Source organism: Ambystoma mexicanum, chromosome 2q (assembly GCF_040938575.1).
Source record: "Ambystoma mexicanum isolate Mex_15411 chromosome 2q, UKY_AmexF1_1, whole genome shotgun sequence".
Taxonomy (NCBI): Eukaryota; Metazoa; Chordata; class Amphibia; order Caudata; family Ambystomatidae; genus Ambystoma; species Ambystoma mexicanum.
Genome location: NC_090924.1, coordinates 121,860,528 through 121,882,202, shown reverse-complemented (window position 1 = coordinate 121,882,202; position 21,675 = coordinate 121,860,528). Strand labels below are relative to the sequence as shown.

At 46.3% G+C, this 21,675-nt stretch overlaps 1 protein-coding gene across 1 annotated transcript in view; it reads right to left on the bottom strand.

The window, feature by feature from the left end:
* WDR24 (WD repeat domain 24) overlaps positions 1–21,675 on the bottom strand; it is a 199,894-nt gene that overhangs the window by 174,360 nt on the left and 3,859 nt on the right. The window contains exon 2 of the mRNA XM_069647019.1: positions 186–936. Coding sequence (XP_069503120.1) covers positions 186–666 — 481 coding nt within the window. The 5' untranslated portion in view covers positions 667–936. The remainder of the gene's footprint in view (positions 1–185; positions 937–21,675) is intronic.

The following is a 21,675-nucleotide window of genomic DNA, read 5'->3' as shown; positions in this document are numbered from 1 at the left end:
TCTGCTTCGGCTTGCAGAAGATCAACCGAAATAAACCCTTCAGATGCCCCTCCCAGGACTCAATTTTCTAATGCAGCTACAGGGCAGTTTGGCTGGATAAGGGAGGATATCAGGGGTTTGTGTGTGCTAATTTCTGAATCACCCAAGCACTGGGCAAATGACGAAGTTGGCGGAGGCTCGCTTACCAGAGAAGGTACTTATGGAGTCTTTCTTCCGTAGATCAAAGCATTTCATGTACCCATCCTGTGAGCCGCTGAGTAGCATGTACACCTCAGTGGGGTGGAAGCATACCTTGTTTACAGTCCGCTTATGTTCAGTAAACAGCTGGTCCTGTTTGTTTCGAGACGGTTTTCCCAGGTTCCAAGTCACCACCACACCATTGGTGGCAGCCGTGGCTAGCAGGTTCTCATCCATCTGGTGCCAAACCACATCAGCACAGCTGAAGTTAAGTGATGGCTTGCGGCCCACCCGCAGATTCAACTTCTCCATAAACTGGTCCTCCTCAATCGAATATATTTTAAAAATGTTCCGACCAGCAACAACCACCTGGGCAGCATCTCGGCATACACTGATGGCATTGGCAGGGGCATCTAGGTGGCAGAACATAGTCCGACCCGTAATGGTGTTCCCACCGAGGGCAGTGGTCACCCGGGCCATTTTCTCCATGGTAGGTCCGAGGCTGCCAGCCCCCTTCCAAACTCCACTTAGGGCCTCCAGTGAGGCGGCTGGTGATTAGAGGCGCTTGGCCAAAGGCTTTCCTCCAACTATCTCCATTTTCTTTATTATCTATTAGCAGTTGTAATAAGACAAAACATGTTTAGGCTCATATGTAAACAGTGAAATATTCAGCAAATAGAAAGTGTCTTGCTCTCCTTCAGACATCAGTGAACATGGGCCTTCTTGGTCTGTATGCTTGTCCGCGCCTTTTATTTTGACCTAGGATAACAAAAGAACATCATTAGTCAATGGAATGTTTGAGAGATTGAGGAATTGATGTAGCATGTATATTTTACTCATTTATTGAGGGTACACCTATGTCACCCAAAGACACTCAAAGCAATCAACAGTTAGTGGGACAACTCCGGGTCATCAGGTGCTGTGCATTAGTATAAGAGATTAACTGACCAGTGGCTGATCAGGTTTTACATGTTACAGAAATCAAGGACAAGAAAAAACATTGCAGAGGTCCAAGGAGACTGGCTATACACTGGTTAGGCAGTGCAGCAAAGTTTGGTATTGGTAGGAGAACATGGGAGAAGGTAGAGTGTGCTCCTTCTACATTTCGGAGGTAGTAATGATTTTAGTAAGTCGATAGTAGGAGCATGAGAGTGATGAGGCATAAAAGGAGATGGATCGGAAGTGAGAGGGTGCACAGGAGGATGAGGTACGGAAAGGTTTGAGAGTACTAGCGATGCAAGTGCCTGAGCTGGACTAGCTTGAGATGGTGGAGTGAGCCCTTGCAGAGAATTTAAAACAAGCAGGAGAAATTTGAAGTTTTTAATTGGGAGCCAACTGGCATGGAGGCCGTTTGGAAGAGGGAGAAGTGCTGGGATGATTGCAGAGGACATGGGTGGCAGAATTAAGCCCTTATGCTATCAGTTAGGTTGGAGGTGGTGTGTACCTAGTAAGGAGGTGTAAAGTGTGAAAGGTAGGGAGACAAAGACGGAGCTCAGGGGCACGTTAGGAGGGAGAGGGGTAGGATTAGATGTGCCTGTGTTCCATGAGCTGGAGCAATACAGAGGAGAAAGATAGGCGGCAAAACAAGGACTGAGCGCTACATGGTATCAAAAGGCAGCCAATAGGTCTACTACCATCAGAATGGATGATAGTTTACAGTTGGAAGCAGAGAAAAGAAAGTTATGTGAGAGAGGGCTGATTCAGTAGAACACTGGCTACAAAATTAAGATTGAAGACTGTCCTGATCTCATTTGAGTTAATGTCGGAGGGATGCTTTTTAAGAGGTTTAAGGATTTTAGAACAGTTAGGGAGGAGAAAAACAGGCGATAGTTGGCAAAATGGTGAGGCTCAGCCACAGGCCTCTAGGCCAGTTATTATCTTTTTGTTCTTGTGCCCTAAATATCGATACTTGGGAATATTTTATGTAAAAACCGATTTGTGTCAGACACTTGCTGGACTATTAATGAAGCTCTGCTATTAAGTGATGTTATTGTGACTTTCACCGCTGCCATTTTGGTCTCCAGGACCTCAGGCGGATCTGAAAAGGAAGGGGGTTGGGTTGGTTAGTTATTAGGGTTCAGAAGGACAAGTGCAAGAGCTTTGATGGGCTGTTGGTAGCTTCAGTTCAGAAAAAACAGTCACTGTGTGCTGGTATGGTTTTAGCCGATTGTCATTGTGTGAGATTTTGTGTGTGGTTGGAAGCGGGTGTTTGATGTGCGTTAGGTGTTGTGGAGAATTGGTAGAGTGCCTGCAGTTTGGGTGTTCGTGGTGAAGGACTGGGTTAGGTGGTGGCTGTGACTGGTGTTGGAAGATTATTAGCTGGGGTTGTCTGGGTTGGGCATTTGGCTTATTTTGTTCCTTTTCAGATTAGCGTTGGATGTTTTTTTGGGTGGTCCGGTTTCGTAGTGTTTTCCTGCATTGCATTGGTGGGGTTTCTCTCTTTGGGGATTTCTTCGGCACGGTGCGTTAAAAAGCCATGTGTTTAATAGCTTCCTGAATCGTAGGCGATTGTCTGCTGTTCGCATTTCCTTTGGGAGCAGGTTCCATAGGTTTATCGCCAGACAGGAGAATGCCGATTCCCAAATTGTTTCGCGTATTGTTTTGTTTCAAGGCAGATGTCGTTACAGGAGCGTAGTGTTGGTTTGTAGACAGTGATTTTTTTCCTGCATGAATTATGTTCTTTGGACGTGGATTGCTCTGTGTTTTATGCATAGAGTTTTGGTTTTTTACTGTAAACAATGCAGTGTTCTTCATGCTGGGGTGTTGTGTTCTCTTCTAGCGAGTTTCAGGAGTAGTCTTGCTGCTGTGTTCTGAATTTGTTGTAGCTTCCTTACGAGGTATTCTGCTATTCCGAGGTAGATGCTATTACTGGTTGACTGTGTTGAAGGTTGCTGAGAGATCAAGAAGTGTAGTGCTGAGTTGACAGAGTCTGCATTGGTATTTAGCGTTTCCCATATAGATAGTAGTGCACTTTGCATTCCTCTCCTACTTTTGCCTGAGCCAACAGCCGGATGTTTTCTACATATTCCAAGATTAAGCAAAACTACAATGCATAAATTGATCTTCATTAAACGTGGCGGCATATATATACACACACACACATGGCTGACTGCAGTAACATGTAAATCTGAATTAGCTCAGGCCGATTGTCTGCTATCATATGTGATTTTCACAATGGTCTGCTCAATTTATTTTATCCTTGATGTGGTAACATTGAGCAGAACGATGTCTTAATATGAATGCAGTAATCTATGATCATTTTTCTTAAACATGTGATGATTTGTTTATGTATTTTTCTTGCATTTTAGGACGTATGTCGAATAAATGAAAAGAGAAAATTACAGTTACCATGTTAAGCAGGCAGGAAATACTCTTAAGGAGAAAGACAAGTTGAAGAGGGGGAGTAAAGTAACATGCGAGAGGTGCAAACATCTTTACCATCCTTGGGGCAAACTAGTCAATGGGGGAGCAGAAGGTGTGGGCCTAATGATGGACGACCATTCAAGAGAGGTTGGGAAAAAATGACCACACAAAAAGGCAGCGACAGAGATGGGGACAGGGGAATGAAAGACGCAGGAAGAGTCAAGGATAGGAGTGATGGGGCTGTTCTGATTTAGAAGAGAAATAAAGGGCATATTTGTTGCAGAGAGGCAAGATTAGAGGCTTTGGCAAGGAGGTGCCAGCATGGCTTGTAGTGTGGGGGAGGTTACAGTGGAAATTAGATAGGTACAATAGGATGCTTTTGCAAAGTTAAAGAATGTGGTGAAGTTTAGGACGGGCATTCTCAATAAGCACCAACAATGAATTTTAAAAACACAAAATAGTGGCCGACAGATCATGGATAGGCAAACTACATTCATGGAGGTGAATCGCTGAATAGGAGCGACTGGACAGACAGAAAGTAGATGGGGCATTGGGGAGATCCAATGCCCTAACAGGGCTAAACAGACCATACCCTTAGCATTGTTGCCCTTTGCTAGGACACCATGGGATTGAAAGGATGAAGGTGGCAGGTCAGCAGATCTAACAATCAAACATTTAGATAGTGTGTATGTTGGAATCGTGCCACATGCTTCTATGACAGAACATGCTCGGGCAATCCTGCAAAGGGGGCGGGGGGGCTTAATATATGCACTGCATCCATTTAAATGACTGCGCATATTTCCTGGATGGTACTTGGGATTGCCAGGACTAGTCCAAGAGTGGAGCAATCATAAAGGTGAAAGTTGTTTCGTGGAGAAGAAAGTGGGGGAAGGGAAGAAATGGGAAAAAAAGAAAATTGAGCTCATCATTTTCTGGACGTAATCTGAAGGTTCATATGCTTTTCTCCCTTTGCCCGCTTGAATCACATGGATTAAATCAAAGTACTAGCCATGTGTTCTCACTAGCCCAATGAAGGCCCCAGTATGAAAGCAGAGCAGCACATGTTGAGGTTATTGCACCCTTTGTCTTAGCGTCCCCAGCATTTAAAACAAGCAGCAGCAAAGCCAACAGTTTTCGCTTGTAGGTAGGCATGGGACAGGCATTTTCTTTTAGGCACTGCCATAACAGTACTTCCTGGCCATAAGATGGCCACAGCTGGGAAATTGAGTTAGTACCTGGGCATATTTTTGATGTGCCTGACAAATACCTATACAAGAGCCAAAACCTAATTTTGCAGTGCTTATTTTACCATGAATTCAGAGCAAGGCACATATGCAAAGACACGCACACATTGCTTACAAATCAAAGCGACTGAAGGTACAATTGGTTAAGGCATTTTATTAAACCAAGAGTTGGTTTACTTGCTCAAAGCATTCCTAGGGGTGTGTCTTTTGTGCATGGTTTAGCAGGTAGTGGGTGAGAATTGTCATAGGCACTAGCATGGGAAGTTAATGGGTGGGTAAAAACCAAACAATACCCGCATGATGTGCGCCTCTCACATCGCAGGTCTCACCTATCTTTACTGCCCATGCCAATAGCCTACTTATAAAAGGCATTTTTAGCGCTGCCTAATAGATAAAACTAAAAACTGGCTTGCTTCCAGTTGGGGGTAAGCAGAGTGGTAGCTTTTTGCAGAGAAACACCATGTAGACTTCAGCAGTCAGAACCTCATTCAGTCCAGATAAGCCACTGGTAAAATTCCAAAATCTTCTTTCACTGCCTGCTGCAGCACTATAAATATTTCTCATGAGGAAGTCTGACAAATACATCACGCCTCCAGAGGATAGCCATTTGTTATTGCTTGAAGCCAGACTTCCAGTAAAATGTCTAAAAACAAATTCTTTAGAAACAGCCCCACTTTTTGGGACAAGTTCGGTGTAGAACCAGTGCCAAATTGCTCTTCGCACCTTTCGCCCCCTCATCAGTTTGAAAAGAATAAGAAAAACTGAACACTTAAATACTAATTTCTTTTTAAAAACAAGTTTTGTTAGTAGTTTCCCCCCCACTTATAAATTAAACATTACAAATGATGGTTTCCCTTAAAATTATAAGTGAAGAACACATCTAGGTTGGGAGGACTCCCAGCATCATATCTAGAACTCCAGTGCAGTACATAAGGACATTTTGGCTTTATGTCTATAGTTTTTAAATCGTTAGATTCTACCTGTATGAACTTCTAGAGGAGCTTTAGCAGAACACCAAATAGGATTGTTAAAAGATAATTGATTCAATGCAATTGAGATGTTTCGCGTCAAGTTGAATCTTTGAAGAACTAACCTAAAACAGAGCAGTCTTCTTGCAGCTATACAGCATGGAAAGGTATATGCTAATTGACTTGCAATAATCTGTCTTAATTTAAGTTTCGATGTTCTCACCGGCATCCAATGCATTGTAAGGAATATGGTCTGGTGGTTCATTTCGGTGTTGTAAATTAATGTGAACTCAGGATTTTCTTAACCTGGTTGGACCAGATTTGTGAGGAGTGATGTACCAAATGCAGCTGAATGATATGAATAAGACTCTGAATCAGTGTAAAGTTTGTATGGATTACAATGAGAACACAATTCTTTTATTAACATTAACTTTTTTTCTCTTTTATGTTGTATTGAAAAGGATACGTCTTTTCTCTGCTTCTCCCGGCTTCAGGACCAGGATGTGATTTGAAAGTAAGTACAGGTAAGAGTCAATAATGTTCTTTAGAGTCTTGGTTTCTTCAGAGAGGTTTTCCCTGTTTGCTCTATGGCTTTTATCAGTCTCCGGCACTACTTTTCCTCTATATCTTCCTTCCCATCTCTTCCTATATCTTTAAACTTCATAGCCTTATTCTGCTCTTTGTTCCTGAACCTCCTGTAGTTTAAGTCTTTATGTCACAGCAGGAAGGTGCCTCAGATTGGAGCTTCTCCGGTATCTCTTTAATATTCAGTTGAATAAGATGTGGGCCACTGACTTCTGCTTCTCTCCTCTTGTTTTGATCACTCTCCTCTCCCTTGCTAAGCCTCAACCATTTATAAGCGCAACGGCGCTGTGTTCATTACAAAAGCGCAACGGCGCCGAGTTCGTTATGTAAGCGCAACACGCTCATTTCCATATGGAAGCTCAACGGCGCGGTATTCAACAATTTCACGGCGACAACGATCGCCTCAGATTTCTCATACGCCCCTATTCGTTCACATCAAACAGTCGTTCGAAGGACAGTTCATCAAAGCATTCGTCTAGTGATAGGGTATTGACTTCAACCCCCTTCGCCGATGTCAATCAGTTCATTACTCTTTATGGCTTCTCTTTACCTTCAGATGATTCGTTATACGATCGGGCGTCACAAGCCCCAGTATCTGACTTTCGTTATGCTGGGAGTACTCGGTAGCGATCGTCGCTGTTCGTCCTGTGCTTCCTTTGTTCCCGCAGCTCCTCTTGGAACGGCGCCGGTAGAAATCCATCAACGTCCTTCGCCTCCCTCAGCTTTTCTCGGCTGCTCCGAAACTCTTTTCCCCATACATCTTTTCTCCGGTCGCTCCGTTGTTTTACTCCTCCTCTCGGCTCAGTACGCCCAGCTGCAACCGTCGCCTTCCTTCTCCTCGTCTCGAGCCACGGTCTCCTAGGCAACCCAAAAACAACACAAATGCATTAGAAGAAAGTCCCTACAGGAAAGACTTCCTGGTTTTTCCTCGGCTCACGATCACTATGGAGGAGAGTCTGCGAGGCATGCTCCACAACGTCACAGGAGTGTTCCATTTTCCAATCTTGTCTGTACTTTCCAAAATACTCCTACAGAGATTCTTCTTCTCTGGGAAACTAACAGATTACTCCCTTTCCAGAGATTATTATGCCCGTAGACAGGTAAAGTCATATTATCAGATAAATGGAATCATTGTATGAGTGTTTCTGTCTCGTAAGTAGGGGCAAAGGATTTCAGACCTCAGTTGAAAAGGTGAAAGTTGAACTCCATTTTCTGAATGACTTCAGATTTCTGTCATTTCTGTAGACAGTATTTATGAGACGACCAATCTAAACTGACCAATTTAGGGTTCCCCCGCACCTGAAAATCTGTGTTCGGGTTTTTCTATGGTGTTGCTCGATTTGTTCTCAGAATGTCACAGTTGCTGGACTAAATGATAATTTCAAGACTTTACCTCAAATACATAGATGTACTGGATGTGTCGACAGATGAGTAATTTGGTTGCAGCAACCTTTAACATTTCCATCTGAAGTTTGACCCAGTTGAGTTGATCATCGAAAGGGCACGATTGTCTGACAATCCAAGGACAACACTGGTAATATCCTTCCACAATTGGAAGGTTAAAGACCCCTTTTCCTGCTGGTGTTTTGTGTTTCCTGAGCGATGGTATCAATTTACTTTTGTTCCAAACAAAGTCCAGGAGCTGTTTGGCTACTTTCATACCTGCGACGGGTCAGAAGCCAGACCCAGTAAAAAAACGGGACTGCGACCCCTCCAAGTCTGGGTTGGGAGGTCTTGCAGAGTGAAAGCCAGGGCCAGTCCTACCACAGAGGGGGAAAGTGGAAGTTGGGAGGGCCCTGGTCCTGTCCCTTCTCCATGCGCACGTGCGATTGAAAAATGGTACCACTCTAATCACCCCATATCTTTACCAAATGCTGGCCAGTTTCTCGCGATCGATTCTAGAGAAATATAGACACCAGCAACGGACAGAAGAGAACAGCACACAGGAGCCTCTCGAGGGGTACCAAGCACCTGAACGGGCAGCACCAAAAAAACAAAACAAAAAAGGAGGTGGTGGGCCCAACCTTGAGACCCTCTAGAGTAAACTACAGTGGACAGTGCCACACAGTTCCTGGCATTTCTGCATAGCGAATCATATTTAAGGGTCAGATTGACAAGGGAGGGGACAACCTCCACCCCGGTCCTTACCTTTATGGGGTTTAGGCAGGCCTTTGTGGTTGCTCCAACCCTTTTCAACTTTTAATGTCTCGGATATTGCAGCTTTGTGGGAGGCGGGAACCACAAATACGGTCAACTAATTCTAAACTGGTTGGCTTTTGCTGATGTTAGTCTTTTTGATAAGACTCCAATCGGCCTCCATAAGAAATTTACCTTATTCCATCATTACGCTGTCAAAATAATGTAAAAATGAATGGGCAAAAATCCAGGGTAGTTATTTTTTCCACTAAAAAACTTCCTAAAAACTTTATTTGGAAGGTGGGAGATCAGCCTTTGGAAAGGGTGTCATCAATGAGGTACCTGGGATTCAACCTCACTAATAACCTCTCTAGGGGGGCCTGGACAAATCTTTTAGAGGGGGGGGGATTTACTGCCTTATTGGCCAAAATGAAGCGAATGCAATTACAACTGTGTCACTACTCCTTGGTACCCCTGATCAGGTTCTACCTCGAGAACATTAAGCCTGTAGTCCTATGCGGTCTGGGTATTGTCCCCTTTGAGCTAAGGGCATCACTTAACACACTTCAGGGTCTACTTTGGAAGAGAACTGTAGGCTTGAACAACTCTGTGCCCAATGCAGTTGTCAGACACGAGCTGGGACTCATTTCTTTGGCAGCCAGAGCCTTTTGGAGGAAGTTGGTCGAATACACCAAAATGTTAAACCCTTCTAACAACCCCTTTGTCAGCACCAACTTCTAATACAGTTGTAGTACCCTTTTTTATCTCTTCAACCTCCTCACCTGTGGAGTCGAAATCCTCCTCAACTGGGCTGAGCGCTCGATGTGCCGTGTAGTCCTTTTCTTTTTTTCGAGGCTGAGCGTGTCTCCCACAAGAGGAAGCCACAGTGAGAGCGTGTAAATGCGCCCTGACCGTGTCCCACTCCCGGGAGGGACAAAAAGGGGGTAAAAAGCCAGAATAGGCAAAAAACCCCTGGAACCGGCAGGTATCCTGATGGCAGCTGGGCAGATGAACAATGGGAGAAGGCAGCAACAAGACCCAGCAGGATATGTAAACTCCAGCAAACACCGGAAGCGAAAGTAAACAAAGGCAGAAAGCCGGGCACGAAGGAGGGAAAAGTAGGGAGGAGGGAGAGAACTGAAGGCGGGGACCGGAGAAGGACCGGGAAGAGTAAGAGAGGTGAAAGAGGAAAGGCTTGAGGAGCAAGAGGAAAACAGCGTGTAGCAAGACCGCGGCCGCGAGGAAAAGCAGCTGACCGTGGAAGGTTGCAACGCGCTGAACCCAGGGAGAGGAGTGGTTAAATAACGCTACGGTCACCCTAGCGGAAAAAGACTAGACCGCTTAGTGAACGTAGCGTCAGCGTGACGGAAATCAGGAAGTCCGTAAGCGGCAGCGGGGCCAAAGACGCCAGGTGAGAAAGCGGCGCATGACACCCTTGCACCAATTCTTGGGCGAGTCGTCATCAATCCAATCAGCATCTACCCCAAATCAGTTTAAGACAACCATGTGTGAGATTCTTCGTCGGATTGGGTCCTCTCCTGACTGGGCTGAAACCTCAGATCTATTAGGCAAGTCTCCCTTTACGGGGAATATGCAAAGTTTAGAAGGAATCGATCTGAGCCCCCTATTTATGTGTCGTTATTTCCTTGACCAAAGATTTGGGGCGCATACTTGCGCTTTCATTTGAATCAATTTGTGACTTTGGAAAGGGGCTCAAAGTGGGACAAGTAAGTAACCAACACTAAATTGCAAGTTTTGTAAGGCTACCGTAGTGGAAACACACCACATCGTCCTGGCTTGTCCTGGCTTGTCCCGTGTTTGCTGAACCGTGGCTACGTTACCTGGGTGCAGCGCTACTGACCGAGATGTTATGGGTTAGGCTCACGTGGGGCAATGTGGTGAACTAATTCTGCCCTTATATGCTTTTTAATGCGATTTCTTGGGAAAATAGCTGAATATTAAGTTCTGGTTCATGGATGAATTCAATTGAACAGCTTTTTCTATTTTGATGAAATTTCATTAATTCTTTGTAGTAATGTTTTTTTGTCTTGTAAGATTTAAGGACTTTCTTCTTGTTTTGTGGTGTACGATTGTTTCTTTGTGAAAAGCTTATTTTGTAGGCTAAACACAATAAATAAATAAGAAAGGCATCACAGAAACTAACTACTGCAGGACACTGAAGAACCGACCAAACCAAGGGTCAAAACTTGCAACATATTTTTATTTATGAACAAACAAGTACAAGATGAGTTTCACCATGTCAGTGCATTTCAATCATCTCCCACGGGTGTTAACATTGCTCCCCATTTTTATTCCCCATCAGACCACCGTTTCCCGCAACTCTACCTGCCAATCGGTCTGTGCACCACCCCCTCCCTTCGGTTCCTGCCTGTGCTGTGACTGACCTTCGTCCAAACAAATAGCTTCAATGAAATTTGTCTGCTTAGAGTGTGCCATGCTATGATTCCGTCACTCCTTTCGTGCATTCCCCTCTGCAGCGCTCTGTGCCACACTGCTGTCTCCGCTAATGCCCATTGTCTTAGGACCGGCCACCAGGCTTCTATTCTAGGGCCATCGGCTGATTTCCATGCCATGGCAATCCTACGTTTCGCTAATACACATACCAGATCCATCAACTTGCTAAGGTGTGCATCCTGCCTCCCACCCCTGGGGAACAAACCTAGTAAACAATATTCCGGTGGCCACATTTGCATTTGCATGCCTCCCACCCTTTCCGCTAGGTCTCCCCAGAATGTCTGGATTACATGGCACCCCGAAAACATGCGCATCAAATCCGCTCCTTCTCGTGTGCATTTTCAGCAAGTCCGGTCTCCCTGTCCCGGTACGAGAGACAACCTATGTGGAGTCATGTATGCTCTGTGTATTACATACAGTTGGGCGAGTTTAAATCTAGCATTCCTCGATACTTTCTTAGTGTAACGCAGTGCTCTCTCCCATCCTGCGTCTGTAAAGCTTCTACCCATGTCTGTCTCCCATTTGCCATGCACCTTCAGCTCTGTTCCCAAGCCGCTCAGAAACACGTAATATCCCGGAGACCATATGCCCCTGTCCCCCCTCCCTTCTGCCATGTCATACATGGCATCTAATTTCTTATTGGTTCCCTCCTCATTCTGCCGACACAACCATCTCCTCTCAATTCTCTTGACCATACCCAAAAACAACAGAAACAGACCCCCGTGGACGTCATATTCGCTAACCAGGGTCTGAAAGGGTAGTATTTTACTATCTTTTACCAAATCCCCCCCACTGTGGCTACTCCTTTGTAGTCCCCATTTCTTCTATATTGTCCTAGTGCGCCTCGCTGTTCATCAATGATCCCTGCCAAGGGGACATGTACCAAGTAGGGATCTGGGCTGCCCCTAAATGTCCAAGTTCTGCACCATACATCTTCAGCCAGCAGCGATAGCTAGGACGGTCTCTGTAAGGCCAGCTCCTTCACCCACAGTACTTCCTTCAGAAAATATCGCTTCAGCAATGGCTGTAGCAACAAGGTGTCCTGTGCGACTTAAGTCTCCTAACCAGCGCACCTTGTGTTGCAACTGCCCCGCTAGGTAGTAGCCCTCGAAGTGCAGCACTTCATCCCACCTGCATCATAGTTCCTTTGCAGAGTGCTCAGGACAATTTTATTTCTTTCCCCCCTCCCACAGATATTCCCTCATCAGCAGGTCTAGATTTCTGAAGAAGGCCAGCGGTATGCTGTATGGCACGTTGACAAAGTAATATAGAAGACGGGTGGGGCTTCGTACAACCATGTTCAGGAGAGCCCCTCTCCCCGGCACTCCAAGGGGTAGCCTCTTCCAGAACCTCAGAGCTGGCTACACCCTCCATAGCTTTCTGTTTATTGTTCCTGTGCAAGGCCTCCGGGCCATGCCACACATGTATGCCTAGATAGTGGAATGTTTTGGTCTCCCATCGGAGGCCCATCCAGGGCAGGCTTTGCCTGCTGAGGTCTCCAAGTCCCGCAAGCGGGAACAGACAGGATTTCTCCCGGTTTACTCTGATCCCTGATAACCTGGTGAACTGGTCAATGACATCTAACAAGAGTGGCAAATTTTCGTCTGGCCCGTTTACTTACAAAAGTATTTTGTCTGCATACAGGGAGATAGACTGGGTGGTACACATTAAGGTTATTCCTGCTTCAGCGCACTCCTTCCTAAGGAGCACAGCCAGTGGCTCCAATGCTAGGATGTACAGCATCAGCGATAACAGACAGCTCAGTTTGGTGCCTTGCAGAACTTCCCATGCTTCAGAAATCTAACAGTCTTCACATGAGCCCCGGGCTCTTGTAGATCAATTTCACCCATTTCAGGAAGACTTTGTCAATTCCAAAGTGTGCCAGGGTGGCCATCATCCAGTCCCACCGGACTGAGTCAAAGGCCTTGACTGCGTCTAATGAAGCCACAGCACTTTCCTCAGACCGTTCGTAACGTCTCTGACATGGTGTAGCCTCCGCAGATTCCATGTGGCATTCCGCTCTGGGACATATCCCGTTTGGTCTGCATTTATGAGGTCCCCTATTGGTCTGCATTTATGAGGTCCCCTATTGGTCTCTTTAATCTGTTGGCCAAGGCTGCCGTCAAGATTTTACTATCCTGGTTCACCATTGAAAGGGGCCTATATGGTCCACAGTGCTGTGGCTTTTTGCCCGGTTTGAGAATAGGTATGATAGTCGCCTGCCTCAGGCTACTGGGTAGCACTCCCAGTTCGTATGCCTTTGTGAAGACACCCATCAATCTGGGCGCCAGTACGTCTATGTATGCTTCATAGAACTCCCTGGGGAGCCCATCTGGTCCCGGGGTTGGGAGGTCTCTTATTACTCCCCCCCCCCCCTCTAACGTCAGGGGGGCGTCCAGTTCTTATACCTGGTCTTCCGAGTCTTGGCAGGGCTATTTGTCCCAATGCTTCATCTACGTCCCTGTCTCTCTACCCCTTCGTCAGTGTACAGGAATTCGTAGAATTTCGTGAATACCTCATTGATCTCATATTGGGTACTAACTAAATCCCCTTTTTCCTCCATGATGGTGTTAATCCCATCTCTCGGTTCATTGCGCTTGCATAGCCACGCCAACAGTTGCCCCGGTTTGTCACCCTGTGCATACAGGTTTTGGGTTTATTTTGCAAAGACAAGACGTCCTAGCTTTTTCCCATTGCCCCATACATTTTTGCCTCAATTCTACCAGCTGCCCGATTCCAATAGTACCCCCCCCTGCGCTTTCCAGACCTGCCATCTCATTTTCAATGTCTTCCAGGGCCTTCTGTATTTCCGCCCTAAGGCCTCCCATGTTCCCTGTTGCCTTCCCTTGCATCACCACTTTGAATGCATCCCATACAATACTTATCTGTGCTATGCTTCCCGTGTTAATGCTAAGGCACTCTATCTGGGTTCCCAAGTGGTCATGGAACAGCTCGTCTTGTAGGGCTTCCACCGTGAGGCGCCAGGTGGGCAGTCAGTGTCTTGGGGCCGTGCTCTGCAATGTTGCTATTAGTGGGGCATGATCTGAGAGTATTCTAGCTTCATAATCTATGTACACAAAGTCACTCAATGTTTATTCCCCCGTGAACATGTCTATCCGCTTGCAGGCCTGAGAACTGCGAGTAGCCTTTCTCTTTCCCGTGCCTTTTCCTCCATATGTCTGCCAATCTTAATCTTGCAGCAGGCCGCTGAGGGTTTTGTCCGGCAGCGCCTGCTTCCTGTGTTTAGCGTCTGATCTATCCAGCACAGGGTTAAGACACCCATGTCCCCAGTCTATACATGGACAACCTAGTATACATCGAGCTGAAGAACCCTGTGGCATCGTGATTCAGGGCATGCGTTTACAAAGCAGACCTCCCTACTTTCCCACAATCTGTGTACAACCATTCTCCCTTTTTTGCTTTTTGCTGGTGGGGCAATCCAAACGAGGACCCCTCGTGCATAAGCCAAGAAAGGCTTGCCATTGTGGCCTGGTGGTCTGCCGTAGGTGGGTTTCCTGCAACATCACTACCTGCACACCCTTCCTAGACAGGTAGGCATGTGTTCGAAGTCTCTTGACAGAATTATTAAGGCCTCTTACATTCCAGGTGAGTATATTCATGCCCCTAGGTCTTTTACATCTTGATTCCCACCGCCCCATTGGTCTGCCTAGAGGCCCCTTCATGTCTCATCTCGCCCTGGTGATTCAATTCACTGTTGTATCTCACCGTTACACATTTCTCACCTAATACCCAATGTTCATGGTTCCACTTGTATCGGACACGATAATGCCCCCCCCCCCAACATTTCCCATTGTTTGCCCTCCTCCCTCCCCCCTCTTCCCTTTCCCCTTTTGGTTCACCAACAACCCAAAGAAACTTTACCAAACCATACAGTGACCCAGCAGTAATATTCCCGCTCAGGCACAGCTGCTTCTCTCGCTCCCAGCTCACCTCCATCAGGCAACGTGCGGCAGCCTAAAGTCGAAAATGACGTCTAAAGTTTCAACTTGGGCATTCGCCCGCGGGCAGGGCAGCCTTCTTGTGGGCACCTAGTTGGTGTTGCAACGTCCCAGTTCCTTATGCCCTCGCATACCTTTTCACCATGTTCTTCCACCCTCACATTCCAGCCTATTGTTGTTCGTTGGCACCCAAAATTGGTTCCATATTGCGCTAGGTGACCTTTCGTTATGGTGCATCATTAAGTTGCGGTATCCCCTGTGCATCCATCCAGAATTGCACTTCCCCTGTACTGTCAAAACAACGGGATCTCCCATCGTGCAATATCTTCAATTTGGCTGGATATATCAACATGTGACGTAAATCCGCTCTCCTCAGCAGTTCTTTGGTCAGCCAAACAGTGCCCTCCGCTTCTGGACCAGAGCAGTGTAGTCAGGATATATTGCTAGTTTTGGGGATCGTCTCACGAGAATTCCTCCTTTTCTAGAGAAGGCAAGCACTGTTTCTCTGTCTTTATAGTTCAAGATCCTGGCTATAATTGGTCTGGGGGAGTGCCCGTAGGTAGTCTCCTCATCAACGATCTGTGCGCCCTTTCGACCGTGAATTCCTGCGTTAACGCATCTGAGCCCACCTCCTGCAGTAGCATATTCTGAACATATTTCGTGGGGTCTCTACCTTCTTCCCCTTTGGGGGGTCCAAGTATTTGGCAGGCTCTTCCTTCTGCATCTTTCACACAGTGTTCCAGAACCTTCACCTGGTCCATCAAGTCCACCAGTTGGGTCTGTGCGCTAGCTAGGTTTGCTGTGTTATATTGTACCTGTTCCCAGGCGGTCCGCCAGCGCCCTCACATCCTGTCGGAGTAGGTCCACATCCACCATGACTGCGTCAATTTTGTATTCCAGTGCTGCTTTCAACGCTGCTATGGCTGCCAAAATGGGACCTTTTTGTGCAATCACTGTGGATGTACCCGCTTGTTCCCCTTGTTTCAGGTTAACATCCTCTTTCTGTGCATAGGCCTCCATGACGGTTTGTCAATCTCTTCCTTTCTGGCATTTCCATGCCATTGAAATGCAATTTTTTCGTGTCCAGCTTATTGGCTATCGTGAGTCTCTCTGCTCTTTCTGTGAGGGTCTTGATCTGTACTCCCCCTCAGGCCAGCGGCCACCTATTGCGCTCGACACTCTAGGAACAGGCTCTTCACGTCTTCTCACGTCTGCCGACACTTTTGTTCCAGTCTTGCAGCTCTTCTCACTGAACAATACTTCATGTCGAATGTGTCAGTGCTCCTGCACACCTGTTGCACCGCTATGTCTGTGCTGGAACCCAGTGTCTGTGTGCCACCGCCTGTGGTGGCAGTGGCTCTTCTGCAGGGTCGGCAATGTGTCTGATGACCTCTGGAAAGGGAGGCTCAATGTAGGTGGTATGCGAAACCCCGCCCCCACTCACTTGTGCAGAGCAGGTGTCGGCCCGCCAGGTCCAGCAAGGCCACTCTCTGGCCTGCGTCCTGCTGTCTCTCTGGTGTCTACCCAGAGCTTATGGGCCACAGTCCGCCCGGAAGCCGATCAGGCGGCCGGCCCTTGCACGCCTGCCCAGTTTCCCTCACTTGTCTCCTGATGCTACTCGCTCTCCCTCTCCTGGGTTGTGTGCTCTGGTTGCCGTGGTGACGCAGTGAAGAAGACAAAGAGGGGTAATAGGCGCAGGGGGTCCACAGCTGTCTCACCTTCCCAGCAGTCTCCGGTTCGGTTCCCGCTGTTGCGTGTGCACCAGCCGCTGCACTCCAGTGGCCTGTTCGCTCCACATCAGCCACCGGTCTCCGCTATGTGTCGGCTCAGCGCTATTCTTGCCATGGTCAGCCCACACCGACTCCAGCTGTGCTCCGGTATCGGTGGTTGAGGTTTGCAGGGCAGAGTGCATCCCATGGCGCCAGGATCACAGTCATGTGGGAGCTTTCAAGAAGAGCAGCTTTACACCATGGCCGCTTGCCACACCCCAACCAAGTGTCAACACTTGTGTTGACTACTGCCATCCATTCCTTACAGCAACCGTGCTTACCTGCCCCCAGAGCCATGAAGCAGCGGTTCGACACAAAATGGCAGCCATTCAAGACAGAGCAACTGCTTCCCGTTAACAGACTGCCATACCAAGGACTTAAACCCTCATAGACCCCCATATATGTGTTTTGAGGTCCAACACCTCATAAGCAGAGAAAGATTACCCGGGGAGCCAGAAAGAAAGAACCAATGGATGCAGGAGTGAGAGGATATAAGGGACAACAGGAAGGTGTGTGCCATTTGGTTGAGGCCTGAGAAGAAGGAAGAAGAAGACTAAGTAACCAGAAGGAGGAAGGTCGGTGGAAAGAAGTGTGGAGGTGGTTTATAGATACGTTGAGGTATAGGCTGGTGAAAAAGAAGTGTTGTACGTGTACAGTGTGCGAGTGAAGGTGATGATAGGAGAGTAGGGAGTAAGCGACGCGTGACTGAGGGAGTGAAAGAAGGTGGGACAGAGTAGTCGTCGCAGTCTGAAGGTGAGAGGAGTGATGGGAGATGAGAGTAGGTGGGGTGTGGAGGTGGAGTAGTGGTGCGGAGGTGGGAGGACCGAGTGTAAAATTTGTACTAACATGTGGAAGGTGTCGAGACAGGAGAGTAGTAGTAGGTATATCGAGAGATACTAGCGGAAGGACAGAATCAAGAGAGGGAGAAGAGAAAAGGATAGGAGGAGAGTAGCAGATCTGGGGCAGAGAGAGATTGTAGAACAGCATGGAAAGTAATTGTAGGGGGTGGAAGATAAGGTGTGGGCCCAAATTGGAAGACACTATCCAACCGGGGTCCCCGAATAGGCGTCACCTAGATTGTTCCCAGAAGTAGTCTAGATGGAGAAGGCGTTTGTCTTTAGGCCAACACCAATAGACATAGCAGGGGAGATCGATCGAAAAGTACCATCTGCGGCTGAGTTTAGCCTGGGTTATGGTGGGACTGCCCATCCTTAGGTTTGAGGGAGCTAGGGACCGCCACTAGGCCCATTGTTGAATTGGAAATACCCTTGAACATCATCTGGGAGTTGGTTTGTTCTTGAGGACATCGGTCATAGACAGATTTTTTGAAGATTAGTGATATATACACAATAGCTTGGGTAGCATCATAATTTAATAAATGCACCCTCAGCAGTCCAGGTTTAAGATGGCCCACCTTTCTAGATAATGTCTAATACATGCAATTAGTAAATCTGTTTGAGTGCCACACTTAGATGTCATCTTTAACTTTAGCCCTCATCACATCTAGATAGAAATATGAATGTTAGCATGTGCCACACTTGGATGTCATCCTAACTTTAGTTTCCGTCACTTCTAGATAGAAAGGTGAATGTTACCATGTGCCACACTTATATGTCATCCTAAGGAATAGCGGGCATCACACCTTGACACTGCAAGGCCAGCAATGCCAACTAAATAATGCACTAACAACTTCAGCCCTCTGCATACACCTCCCAAACTCTAACAAACACAACCACAAGCCTAAATACAGCAATCTGCACAAACTTCACTACATTACAACAACAAAACAAACCACACATAGACTTGCACAACAGCACACAACGACTACAGACCGAAAAACACCCCAAGCCCAGCCAACTGACCCACCGGGCTGAGGCTGCCAAGCGCACATCACTGCTCTCTTGCACTTTTCCAGCTTATTCCCCACTAACTAATCCCACTTGTCCCCCTTTTCAGAGCCACCAGAGCGCCAGGGGACCACTCCGGTGGCGATAGTGCGCAATACAAATATCCTTTAACATTAACATAACTATTCTATGCATGTCATTTGAAAAGATGATCCCTATATAGTTAAAAAGTGCCAATTTGAACAATTCATCAGTTCTGATCCAATCCTTTAGTTGTCCTCCAACAGACATTCCAGATGTTCTCCAATTGTTTTAAGATCCAGACCATTTAACAAATCCATGCATGATCTCTGTTGGGCAATTCTTACCCTTGATTTCTAGGAAATGCATCATCATGAACATGCCATAGAATTTTCAGTGACCGTGGTTTCATTTTAAGGCTTTTTAAACACATCTTCTCATGACCAGCACTTCTAGGCACGGGACCAGAGGAATCGGAACAATGGATACTCTGGTTTAGTTACAGATTCTACAGAAATGTCGTTCTACAGAAGGTTTTTTACATTCACTCACAGAGGATCCCTCAGAGACCTTTAGCTGGCTCGCAAACATCTCATTTGATAAAGTTAAGTGTCTTCAAGAGGAGCGGCCAGCTGACATTGTTGAATGCCTACATGGCGTCCATACTCAGGAGGGTCCCCAACAAGTTCTTATGGGAATAGTGCTGAACACTTGGAGGGGTATCAATAAATTACTGAGCTGAAGAAAATTTAAAAGACGAAAATACTGAATTTTGAAAAGCACATTTCCACGCAATTGTATGTTGGAGGGTGGGGTGTAATAGGATAATTTAAAAAAATAGTGCATGAACGGAGTATGGGGAAGGAGTCTCCCCTGCATAGAATTGCAGGGAAACGTGCAGACATTTCTTTCTGTAGTTTCGTTTGACATTTTTTCTCAGTGATCACATTGATACCTTGGGTGGTATCTGCTGTGATGGTAAGCCTTCCGGTTTTTCACAAAGGAGGCCAGATTTGGGTTGAAGACCCTCTTGCATCCTACTTTCAAGTCTCCTTGTATCTCTTAACTATTGGCGTTGATGAGGGATATATCAACACACTTCTGAGTCTTTTCCTGACTTCAAAATATATTTTATTGTGGCTACTCTAGATGCTTTATCATAGCATCCAGTGTTGTTGCCATCATTGTACAATGGTGCAGAACTTGTGGGAAAACGAAAGAATGGTTGGTAAAACTCAGATGGGAAGTCATCAGTGCCTGGGCATTTGTGTTGTTGTATGCAGCCCAGTTGGCGGCCTGGAGATATTTTCACTAATGTAACTGCCTGCCTGTACCAGCACTCAGCAAAGTAATGTAGTTCGGATTTTCCTTTGCATTTCTGCCAGTAGGTAGCCACCCCCATCCCTTCCATCCCAGTATTCTGCCCCATGAAGAAGAGAGTTGTCTGCTTCTGCTGTATTAGTCATATTTGCAGGTCACAATTTTTCCCTTTAAATGTGTCTACAAATGCTTATCCCGGCCTTTTCAATTCTTTCCCTCTCTAGATTAGCTTGTGCCTTCTGGGTTTCTTTATCCTTTTTGCACAAGGTCTTATGAAGCTCCCACATATGCAAGTTTTTACGGCTTGCCATTCCACTTGTGTATTCTGCACGATACCTGCATGTAGTTCAATTCTCAGCGATTCGATCTTGGTCGCAAGTGTCATATTTTAGCCCTGTGGCATTCAGCTTCATGATGAGAGCTTTGCCTAGGTCTTCCAGGACCATTTTCAAAGTTGATGGAGAATGGTCAGAAAGGTGTCCGTTATCCATACACATGTCATGAACCCTTTGCAAAATTGAGTTAAACAGAAAAGGGTCAATGCAGAAAATATTGTGAGTGGCTGAAAATAAAGTGCAATCCCTCTCCACAGGTGCTAGATCTGACACATTCAGTCCATCGTGCAACTGTCTCCCAGGCGGTTTTGTCTTTTCTTTTATCCACTCAGGTCGGAGAGTTGGCATCAGGCCACATGCCCAGGATAAAATGTAGGCCAACAATAGATTCTGGATACTGAAAGAAATCAATACGTTTGAGAGTGCATATGTCATTTTAGCAGAGTTGAAATTTGGGAAAATAGATATTGACAAGCAGTACATCTACATAGTTCATACACAGGTGAGCTATGAAAAATCTGAAATGTATAACTACAACCTCATAGGTTAGGTTTTGTTTGCAGTATCAGCTAAACTGAAGTCTTGGCTCATCAATAATGAGGGAGCCCCTTGACTCTACGATTGCCACTGGTCTTTAGCACCTTTCCAGAATGTGAGGAACACTTCTCCTTAGGGCCAGCTGCAACATGATGGCTACCTGAGTCGCACAGAAGAAGCCCACTTAATATCCCGCATGCTTGCTATGGGTGCAGCGTGGATTGGTCCATTTGTATTTATATAGCGCTGAGCTATCCTCCCAAGACACAATATAATTTGGACCAATTTGGGCCACATCGCTTTAGAATTTAGCCACTCTAGAACTGCACTAATTTGGTATTCGCTGCTTTGAATTTTACCATATTAGAACTGTACCCCGTTGCTTTTGAATTTAATTTAGCCACACAAGAATTGTACTGATTTAGTCAACACTGCTTTAGAATTTACCCACACTAGACCCATACTGTTTTGGCATCCGCATATTTTGAATTTAGCCACACCAGAATTGTACTCATCTATTGGTTTAGATTTAGTTTAGACACCACTCCACAAACCATACCCCAGGACCAATACAAACAATACAGAATGAAGAACCGATAAAACTACTCAACGCCCAAAGATCACATGAAACCAACTAGCCACCCCACGCATCCACACCCTCACGTACTATACATGCCCTGAGGCCTAGAGAAACCACCCACCCAAAAACGTGCACACGATCTCTAATCATTCTACAAACCCAATACCTGCACAACTCAGACACTGAACACCCTTATGGATACAAGCCCAGTGCACATAAAGCACACCAAGAAATCACACACACCAGTTCCAAATTCTATCCTACCCCTCATTAACCAACCCTTACCCACTTTTCTTAGAGAACCACGTGAGTGCCTGGAGACCATGCAAATGTCAGTGGTGCGCAGTATAAATGAACAT